This window comes from Coffea eugenioides, unplaced genomic scaffold, assembly GCF_003713205.1.
Source record: "Coffea eugenioides isolate CCC68of unplaced genomic scaffold, Ceug_1.0 ScVebR1_159;HRSCAF=649, whole genome shotgun sequence".
Lineage (NCBI taxonomy): Eukaryota > Viridiplantae > Streptophyta > Magnoliopsida > Gentianales > Rubiaceae > Coffea > Coffea eugenioides.
Genome location: NW_020862013.1, coordinates 1 through 11,357, shown reverse-complemented (window position 1 = coordinate 11,357; position 11,357 = coordinate 1). Strand labels below are relative to the sequence as shown.

General features: G+C 36.2%; 1 protein-coding gene across 1 annotated transcript; it reads left to right on the top strand.

Moving 5' to 3' along the window:
- Positions 1-6,084: 6,084 nt before the first annotated feature.
- LOC113755586 (protein FAR1-RELATED SEQUENCE 7-like) lies at positions 6,085-7,821 on the top strand. Its single transcript, XM_027299555.1, has 3 exons — positions 6,085-6,292; positions 6,758-7,257; positions 7,372-7,821. Exons 1-3 carry the CDS (start codon positions 6,085-6,087, stop codon positions 7,819-7,821), a joined length of 1,158 nt encoding a protein of 385 aa, XP_027155356.1.
- The last annotated feature ends 3,536 nt before the right edge of the window (positions 7,822-11,357 follow it).

Genomic DNA, 11,357 nt, shown 5'->3' with positions numbered 1-11,357 from the left:
TAATCACTTAAACACTTCATTTAAATTCACTTAACAAGTCACTTCAAGCAATTCAAGTATTTCATGTCACAAAATTCAAGTACACTTCACTTAAATGAGAACGAGTGTGATAAAGTACACACTCGACTCAGCATTTTCAAAATATTCTATTATCAAAGCAATTAACACGTTTTTACACACTTGACACTCACCTAGTGATTCAAGTAGCAAGTACAAGCGATAAGCTAGGGGTCTCCTATGAGATCCTCTTGAAGGTCCTCTTGAGTGCCTGATCAATTAATAATAATCTATCACTCATAACCCCAATTATCGAAGAAGATTGTACTAGAGTACAATCTAAGAAAATCTCATGAAAATGAGCCCTATTTACTCGTAAATCGAGGCTCAAAGGCGGGGTTTTAAAGCACAAGAGAAATCTGGTTTTCATCTCTAAATTCAAGTGTAAAAAAATCATGTGATATCGAAGGGAAAAGGAGAATTTGAAAAACTCCATTTCCTTAAGTTTCAAAAATTTCAGCTTTGATACGAGATTTTTGAAAAATTGTATCTCACTTTTTACAAGTCCAAAATTGAAAAACTTGGTACCGTTGGAAACTTCTTCCAAAGTACTAAAAGTTCCTAGAAGACACTTTTCCATGATTCCAAATGAAAGACATTCAAAATTTGGCTCAAAGTTACTGTTTTAGGCTATCAAGGCAGTTTCGGAGTTGGTTTTTGGCCAACTTTGGAAATTCGGAAAAATTCACAGAATTTGAACTAGCCTCTTAAATTTGAAAATAAATTAGAGTTACAATCATAGTTTAAAACAAAACAAGCGGAACAAGAATTGGAGTTTTGAGCACCAAGATATGGCGGCTCAAATTTACTGAAAAATGAGACCGTTAGGCCAAATTCCAGATTCAATTCACGAAAGTTGGGACTTTGGTTGATCATTGAAACGGACTCGGAATGGCACCAAAATTAGTAGCATTACACTACCATATAAGGGCTATTCCTCTGTCAAATTTCATAGAAAAATACGTACGGAAAGTCGGTTAACAAAATCACTAAAGTCCCACGAATTTCCAAGACAAATCTGTCTTTGTATGCAAATTTTCCTTTTCTAAATATTCGGCCAATGAAAACATCTCAAATCTGGTTCATTTAGGTAGAAATTGTCTAAGAAACATCTAAGATGTGTTTGGTAGGTGATTAACACCAAGAATTTCGAAACAACAAGTCACAATCAAGGTTAAGGCATCAACTAGCGAAAAGGGGTTTTCAATCCCTGAATCAGTTTCGAACTTCGGCCACAACTCACTCAATTCAAATTGGAATTGAGTGTGGTTGGTGGCGTTGAAAACTAGATTCATAAAGCTACAATTTTTCAGAAGAAATCATTTTCAAAATTTGTCCACAACTAGATCACATTTGAGCATCAATTCGCTACTCAAAACAGAGCTTCCAGTAAAACGAGAAACAGAACAGGCAAATTTACAAGGTTAGTTCGGATCATTCAGGTGGAATCAGGATGTGAATTTTATACCATTGGAAATATGGGAATGTCTAGTTTCCATTACCAAAAATAGCACACAATTTTGACATCGGAGCAAAAAGTTATAGCTGCCAGTGCAATACGGGAAAAATTCCAGTTTTGAATGAACTTTCGAAATCACCATATTTGGCCAACCAAATCACTTAATTTTTTGTGGAAACCTTCCACACAACCCATACAACATATATACATCATAAAAAAGTCAATAGAATTTCAAAAAAATGCTCTAAAGGTCACGGCATTCACAGGGGCAAAAATGGAAAAATTCTCTCTTTCACTTCCTTTGAGCTTTCATCCATAATATCACTCATTTCTACTAATTTAAGCACTAATCCAATAGTATTAACATCAAAACTCACAAAATTAGTCCATCAAGCCATAGTGGGACTTCATAGAGCCCACTCACTAATTTTCCAACAATTTAAAGCTGCCCATAAGAAATTAGGAACTCATAAATGCTAAACAACTTCCATAAGTCAAGATTTGCAAGGTTGATCGTCACTTACTTTCTTAGATGATTAAGGCAGAAATTTCGGTCCTCCTTGCTCAAGAAAAACCGTGGATTTGAAACTCTTTTTGTAGCTTGAGTTGCTCTCCAAATAGATTGCAAAGTGTGGTTAAAGTTGAAGTGGTTTGGTGGAAATTTAGTGATGAAATGGTGCGAGAAAATTGAAGAGCTTTGGTTGTTTTCTTCTCCTTGGTGGCCGGCTGGAATGAGAGAGAGAGAGAGAGAGTGTTTGACTGCAAATGAAGCATCCAAGAGAAGATAAAATGTGTGGTTCTAATTAATTCAAAAGTCAACTCTTTCTCCCGCGCGCACGCGCGCGTTTTGTGCTCGATCCCTCTCGGGTTTGTTGCACTAGTGTACTAAACCTCTAATGCACTTACATTCATACTATTATTATTCACTCTTAATGGTCTAAAAATAAAGGTTTAAAGTCCCTCAATTAATCGCGCGCGTAAAAACGCATACTTCCGATTTGTGCGCAATAAAGTGAAATTTTCAAGAAATTCTTATAACGATAGTATAACTATCTAACACGTGAACACTTAAACATAAAAATACCTATTTTAAGACTAATGTACAAGTCTCCAATTTTCCAGGTTCATTGTACTCTCAAATCGGTTATTGCTTCCAAACGCGCATTCACTATTCTCACTTAATGAGCTTTCAAAAATTAAATTTTGAAACAAGTCATTTTAAAAATATAATTAAGCTATAGATCCATGTAATTAGGTCTAAAAAGGTTAGAAAATAATATTCGGGGCAATTGGCCAAATAAATGATTAAATGAGCTAGAATTAGGAGTTTAAAATAAACAAATTTTCCGAGTCCTCACATCCTCTCTCCCTTAAGAGAATTTCGTCCTCGAAATTTACTTTGATCTGCGAATAGGTCTGGATACTTTTCTCGAATTGCTTCTTCAACCTCCTAGGTCGCTTCCTCTAGCCTGTGGTTCCTCCAAAGAACTTTTATCAATGGTATCCGTTTATTCCTCAATTCTCTCACCTTCCTATCCAGAAGTTTTACCGGTTTCTCCTCATAGGTCAAGGTCTCATCAATATCAATACTTTCCGGTCGCAAAATATGTGAAGGCTCTGGATGATACTTCTTAAGCATGGACACGTGGAAAACATTATGAATCTGAGACAAACTCGGTGGCAATTCCAACTTATACGCTACCTTTCCCACGCATTGGATAACTTTATAAGGTCCTACAAACCTCGATTGTAACTTTTTTCCTTTCCCAGACATTAAACTTGCTTTCAGAGGTGTAATCTTAAGAAATACGAGATCTCCAACCACAAACTCTAAATCCTTTTGATGAGAACATGAAGATTTGGATTCCCTTCAAATTCAAGAAAATTCGATTGATGGTTGATGGTGCAATCGGGTTCAAGAATCATTGAAGATTTGTCATGCTTATTTCTTGTTATTTATTTAAGTAAGTTTCCAGCAATACTTGTTAGTTAGTCTTGAGTTATTAAGGGAAATAAAGGCTAAGGTCATGTTGACCATAGTTAAGCCAATTGAGTCAATTAGTTTCTTATTCTAATTGAATTATAGTTTTAGGAAAGTAGTTAATTGTTTCCAAATTTATTTAGGAAGTTGTGTCAAGTCAAATAAGGAAGTTTGTATTATTTCCAATTTAGATTAGGGTTTTGAGTCTTGTAAGGCTATAAATAGCCAACTTTATTTAACTATTCAGGGACATGATATTGAAGATGAATTAATAAAAAGAGAGTTGTCTCCTTTTATGGAGTTCCTTGATGGAACTTGAGTTTCTTCTTGAACTGTATCAAGTATTTAGCTTGGATACTTGTGGTGTTCAAGGCAAGATGATTACATCATCTTGTTCTTTCAAGCCAATAGCCAATCCACTAGGTTTCTAGAGACGGGTTCTCGTTAGGTCTAGCAAGGTAGTTATTGTTCCATAACCTGGTCAAAATAGATCCTTCCGCTGCCTGATCGACTTGGTTCTTCAAGACAGGTTCTTGTTGGGTCAAGTTCGTATCATCTGGTATCAGAGCTTCGGCTCTTGTTTCAGGTTAATATCCTTTTGTTTTCTTTTGTTTTCTATTTATTTTTCTAACAAAACCCTAGCCACCTTTTGATTTAAAAGAAACAAAAAAAAATTTTGATTCTTGTTTTCTTGATTTTATCACATGAGTCTAACCTACCCTGTGATTGATCGAGGTTGAAATTTTGTGGTGTGATTACGTTCTTGAAAACAGGTTTTTCAAGGGTTTAACTCTCATTAAATTTTTTCCAAGTGAAGTCGTAACCTTGTGTCGAGTCATCAAAAGAAAAAAAAAATCGGACTGTTCACGGAATACTGTTCATCGGCACTATTCACGCCTGTAGCAGTACGTTCATCCGCTACTACTGTAGCAACACGGATACGGGGCAGGAGCGGTCGTCAGGCCGACCGCTCCTGAACGGTCCTCTCACAAGAAAAAACATGAGGAGAAAAATGATCCACGTCAAGAAGGCTTAAGAAGGGGCAAAAACGACGCCGTTCCAAATTAAAAAATTTGGACTTCCAAACGGAATCAGACGGAGCAAACGGTAGAGTTGAAATTTTGAAAAGCAAATTGAAATTTTGAATTAGCCGCACAAAACGAAATTGAAGGAAGAGGCTTGGCGTACTCCGTCTGAAGATAGGGAGCTCAGTTTTTTTTTTCAGAAACCTCGTATCTCAGTTTTCTTTCTTAGAAAACTGTAGCACAAAATTCAGAGAGCTGAAGGAAGAGGCTTGGCGTGCTCCGTCTGAAGATAGGGAGTTGACAGAAAACTCTTATCTTAGTTTTCTTTTCTCAGAAAACTCGACACAATTTCCGTCCGAGAGTGTTACCGAGAAACTGAGAAGAGACTTTGGTGACTGGGTCAGCAAATGTTGTATCCATTTTAAATGCTTACAAGGCTTGCAGGAAGGTAGAAGCAAACAGAGGAAATTCAACATGTCATAAAACACCAGATTCTGTCCTTCAACTTAATAGCAGAAGCAGCTGCACTCTCTGAATTTGGTGAAATGTAGAGTGTATTAGCAGACGAAGGTAACGTGACTGAACCATATAACTAACTGTGGCCAATTATTTGTCATCCAAATGCACATCTGTTAAATGAAAGATGAAATTAGATTCACTGAAGACATCATATGAAGATGATAGAAGAATAGTAAAATTGTACCGTATCTGTGTGTGTGTGTGTGAGCATTTAGCTTTTCAGTGATGAACTATAATGGGATAGTAGTCATCGGAAGACCCAGGGGTATGTATTGAAATCAAGCGGAATTAGTGAAAGATGAGAGAAATAAAGTCACATTTAACAAGTGAACGAATGTACATCCTGTTGTAAATTAGTTACAGGTTATAGGTACTGTATTACAATTGATATGAATCATTGTGCATCTAATAGTTGGTCCATACTCATGACACAATCTTAGTTTGCCCTTCTCTCCTGACCATGCAGTGTGTATATAATGGAGGTGCAGAATTAAATGAGGTAAAACAGAGGAAAAGACCGACCTATGTGAATAATAAATGGGTGTACCTGGTGTTGTAAGTAAATTACATGATGTAATAAATATATTACAATGAGTAGAAAATGCTTATTTGGCCCTCAAAATATAGAAATAGTAAAAAATACGGAGTTGGCTTAGGCGGTTGTCATTGACGAATGACATAAGGTCCAGTGAACAAAGTACCTAGAACCTAAATATAATCATCCGAGTGGATGTACATACAGTTAAAATATACTTACAACATGTGACCAACACATTACAATATGTATAACTTATTGTACACGGAGTTGTATTTGTACATACATAATATCGTTGTCTTAGAGTATAATAGGATTTGGTGTACGAGTATTTGTACAATATTAATCATATCGATGAACGTAATAATAGGATTTGGTATACGAATAATGTGTGTAACATAACACATTATGAATGGTAATATACATTTATGTTGTCGTTTATGTACATACCATTCATGAACTGCTGCAAATTAAGGTGTTTGATGCATAATTAGTAGGAGCAGAAGTAATGGATTGTAACAAATTGGTAGAAGATAGGACCCCTGAATTAGAAATGGAGTTCAATAGTGAAGAGGATGCGTACAAGTTTTACAACAACTATGCCTTTAAAACGGATTTTAATGTATGCAAAGACTATCTAAATAAAGACAAAGACGGTGTGACGACGTCTAGGAGATATAGTTACTGCAAGGAAGGTGTAAAACGCAAGTACGAAGGTGATGTGATGCCAAAAAAGACACGAACGCCGACGAAAACAGGGTGTGGAACTAAAATGATTATTGTGTTGCTTAGAGAGATAATGAAGTACCGTGTACATGACCTTATCTTAGAACATAACCATGTGTTGCACATTGCTTAATGTTCGCACATGATGCCATTACAAAGAAAAGTGAGTGAGGCTCAAGGATTTCAAGTTGAAACAAGCGAGGATGCTGGGATTTCATTGAAACAGAGCCATGAGTTTATGGGAAAGGAGGCAGGTGGGATGGAAAATGTGGGATATACTCGGGAAGACCTGAAATGATATATTCGTACTCGACGGGAAAGGAGTTTGAAATATGGAGAAGCAGGTAACATGCTGAATTATTTTCAAGAGCAAACACTCGAGAATCCATCCTTTTTTCATGTCGTACAGCTGAATTGTGAAGGGCAGATAACTAATATCTTTTGGGCTGATGTAGGAATGTTAATTGATTACAACTTTTTTGGAGACGTAGTCACATTCGACACAACTTACAAAATAAATAAAGAATACCACCCACTTGTAGTGTTTGTGGGTTTTAACCAACTTAGGCAAATTGTGATATTCGATGCTGCCCTTATGTATGATGAGACTATAGATTCTTTCAAATGGGTATTTGGTACATTTCGAAAAGTAATGTGCGGAAAGCGTCCAAATACCATATTAACCGATCAAGATCACGCCATGGCAGCCGCTCTTTCAGTTATCATGCCAGAAACATTTCACGGTCTATATACGTTTCACATAAGGCGTAATTTTATGAAACATCTTGGCAATCATTATAAGAAAAATAGTGATCTTCCATACATGTTTGGTGCCTGCATGTATGAGTTTGAAGAAGTGGAACAGTTCAATAGGGTGTGGGAGGCGATGGTGAAAAAATACAATCTTGAAAATAATAAATGGCTTTTCGAGTTGTATCAAATTCGTGATAAGTGGGTAAGGTGTATGATGAAAGAAAGATAGACCGCGGGAATGCAAAGCACCCAATTTAGCGAAAGCCTAAATGTAGCAATTAAAAATCATATGAAACTGGATCATGATCTTGTGCAGTTCTTTAGACATTTCAATCGAGTGATTGATGATAAGAGACATAATGAACTCATCACAGAATATGAAATGAGGCAAAAGCTCCCTATGGTTGGGTTGAGGCAAACACCTGTGCTTGTACATGCAACAGAAACGTATTCACCCACCGTATTTGTTGCATTCCAAAATGAATATGACGAGTCAACAGCTATGGTTATATTGAGACAACAAGATGCAGGGATATTTGTAGAGTTTGCGGTCATGAGATATGATGGAGGATCTGAAAGAATAGTGGTATTCAATCGGAATGATCTAAATGTACATTGTAGTTGCAAAAAATACGAGAATGAAGGAATTTTGTGTGGACACTCATTGAAGGTGTTTGATACCGTAGGCATAAAGACAATTCCTCTTGAATACGTTAAGAGACGATGGACAAGAAGAGCTCGAGCTGGAGACTGTTTTGATCGGTAAGGATGGAAAATTATAGCTGATCCAAAAGCAATCATTTCAACTCGTTACCGGGAGCTCGCTCCAGCCATGATTAAGGTCGCAACTCAAACAGCAATGTCGGAGGACACCAGTAAAATAGCAATCACTGTCACATCCGATTTGGCAAAGAGAGTTGAACTCTTCCTCTCAGAAAGCGAAGAGCAACCTTTGCAAAATCAAAAAAATCTGAATGTCGAGAAATAGGATAAAATTGAAATTGTAAATGAAATGAGAGAGGCAGTAGTCGCAAGAGGCATTAAAAAATGAGGTGGTGGGAAGAAAAGTAGAATGATGCGAAGTTGGATTGATAAATTTGACAGAGTAAAAGGAAAATCTAGACTGTCAAGGACTACACAGACTACGGTATGGATCAAATTTTGGTACTTGGGGAACATTTATGCTAAAACTAAGTTATCGTTATACTATTAACTAAAGTTTAGGTACCATCAATAATTCAGAATCGAAGCCGACATCTGTTTCATTTGAGGAATACATTTTTATGGGATGCCGTTCATCTATTGATTCTGTTTCGATTAGTATAAAATGGACATGACTGTTGCTTTTATTTGGATGTTTCTAAGAGCATAAATAGTTACATTGATGTTACATTGTGTGATAATGTTGTTACGGCCGTCATCCCTCCTGATATACCTATTTTATTTGTCTTATACAATGATTTGGCCCATACGAAACTCGTAGACCCATTCAATGAGTCAGACAGTGAATGGCCCTCCAAACGCTGTTGCTCCTGATATCGATGAAAGTGAAACGGTATGCATATATTTAGTAGTTAAAATAAAGACCTTCTTGTTCGTGTAGTAGAGCTATCTTTTTTTCTTTAATTGTAATTGTGGGCACCCGAACGTTGTCAAATCATGCAAATTATGTAGTTAACGTCTGTTCGCTTTAATAACATATTATTTTTTATTATGCGAACCTCCACCGTTTGACTAATCAGGGGCCTCCTGCAAGTGTCCCTACAGAATGGATGCATCCCAGATTATCTATTTTTTTCAAACATAACGCCGTCAGAGATATTTTAATGGTCTGATATATCATTTTTGTTATAATGTCTAGTCTAATTTAACGTTATAAGTGAGCAATATAGGCACTGGTAATGATTGTGGACAGCCAATTACTTATACTACGTAATGTAGGAGGAGCGTGCGGCAATTTCAACACACTGTGATGTTGATGCATATCATGTATTTGCACCATCACCGCAGGTGACAAACTTTTATCATTAAAGCACATGTTTATGTAATATTGTTAATTGGAGACTTGGATATCGTATATCATTAATTGTATGTTTCATTAATAATATTTGCTGATTTGCCATCGTTTCGCATTTCAGGGAGGAAATAACACTCAGGGATTGCAACTACGCGTTGATGTGGCCTCTCCCGAAAATGAGATTGATGAATGATGTGTAACTACACTTTTTGAACGAGACATTAAGTGGCTGTTCCAACCTGAAAATTCTGCATATGTATGTTACAAGCAATTAATAATCTGTTACAACTTATTGACGAGGTTGTACAGGCACTATTGATGTACGAGAATCTTTGTATTACAAGGATGAGTATTACGGATAGTATCACAAGCTTATATCAGTAGGTATTACTCCTTCAGTATAGAAATGAAGTTACAATTGATGGCTCGGCTTGGTTCCCATTGACCACATAATAAGTAACAGTTTCGTAGAAGAACATGATATTTCGTTGGAACTAATTTGAAAATAGGGTAGCTAATATTTAAAATACAATAAATTTTGATTACGCCATGTACATTTTGAGTTACAACCAGTTGTGTATATTTTACAAATCATTACAACTAATGAATTTGCAATTGACAGTTTTTCGGATATCTAGTTAAAACTAGTGATATTATAACTAGAAATTTCCTGATATTACAACTAGTGATACTACAACTAGTTAATATCCGATGAACATTTCCTCTTTTCTTGTTTGTGCTATTGCCCTCGGTACAAACAATAAGTCCTCCCCCCAACACATAAAATTTCTTAGACACTTTAGTAAGTATCTAATAAGAACATAGAGATGGCCGATTTGAACCCCAAAACAATTGATGTAGCGAGATTTTCTCGAACATTTCATTAAATTAGCGAGATCTTCCTGAACATCATGCAATCTACTGGCTGTTCTTTGGCACCCAAGAATTTGATTTCTGTGTGAACCCTCTATTGATGACACTGCAATTGAAGTTAGAGGAGGATTGAAGAATACTAATAACAAATTTCAGGCACGGGTTCATTGTCACCCTTCAGTAGAATAAAATGGAAAGTGTGAAGAATAAAACGGAAAAATTTTTCTCTAACTGGGATATAATACTGCAACCACGCCCTTTTACAGTACGCAGGACCCTCACAATGTGCTAAAATATGCCTAGACAACGCATTCCAGGCCAAACAATTTTGTCATGGCGGTAGAAACTGTAGAGTTCGATGTATGCCATTGAACTATGTCAAATCTGTTCAGACAATAAAACAAATTATGTAGATTTTGTAATGAAATGACCTGTGCACCAATATTTAGAGTCACGTGTATAAAGAGTTACACATCAGTGACCTGTACGTTTCACTATGTACTGATTGTGTTACAACCAGTTAGGTGTGTGTTACAATTCATTATAACCAATGAATTTGCAATCAGCAGCTTTTCGTCTGCTGTATTTAAAACTGAATAATATTCCAACTAGATATTCCCCGATGTTACAACTAGTGATAATACAACTAGTTAATATTGGATTAACCTTTCCTCTTCTCTTGTTTGTGCTATTACCCTTCAGATAAGCTGGCAGATAAGCTGGCATCAGACAGCTTATCGAATTTTTCCATTTTTAAAATTCCTTCCTGCAACCAATAACATGGACGAGTATGAGCAGTGTAAAAGACATCAGTAATAGTGCGTTGGCTCGTAAAACCAATTTAGATATGATGCTGACAAAATTTAGCACATAATAGGATACAGTCCAAATTTCAAACTCACAACTGCTAGAGGTTCAACGATGTAGCGTTCAAACTTCATACTTTTGGTAGTTCTTCCACCCCAATTCATGAGACGGGCAAACATGTCAACCACCTAATCAATATCTAATGGTTTCCAAAACATGTAATTGATTGTTACAATTGCGTTTACGTATCACTAATCAATCAATAAATTGACGCTCAAATTTTTTTAATAAACATAATAAACTACTGACCCGATTCGATACATGCATGCCATTTTCGAGTGTCTTCAAGTCAAGCCGTGTCAGTGAGAATTGAAACATTTGAATAAGTATGTCCCTATCAAATCCGAGCCACAATTGAACCATTTACTAATAAAAAATAATCGTACTCCAAAAAACGGACATGTAATAATGAAGTCAATTCTCATCCATTTTCATACTATTTTCCTGGGCCATCTTACAATGAACCGCATGCGTACTTATCGAAGAAAATGGCTCACAAGATCGAATTAATAGTTTTGTCAATAATCTTACTTGGGATTTTTGTT

Excerpts from the sequence above, each read along its gene's own strand:
- LOC113755586 (XM_027299555.1), top strand. The coding sequence starts at position 6,085 with ATGGATTGTAACAAATTGGTAGAAGATAGGACCCCTGAATTAGAAATG. Across the intron at positions 6,293-6,757 it reads TGTAAAACGCAAGTACGAAG|GAATGTTAATTGATTACAAC; the intron begins GTGATGTGATGC and ends GGGCTGATGTAG. Across the intron at positions 7,258-7,371 it reads ATCAAATTCGTGATAAGTGG|TTCTTTAGACATTTCAATCG; the intron begins GTAAGGTGTATG and ends GATCTTGTGCAG.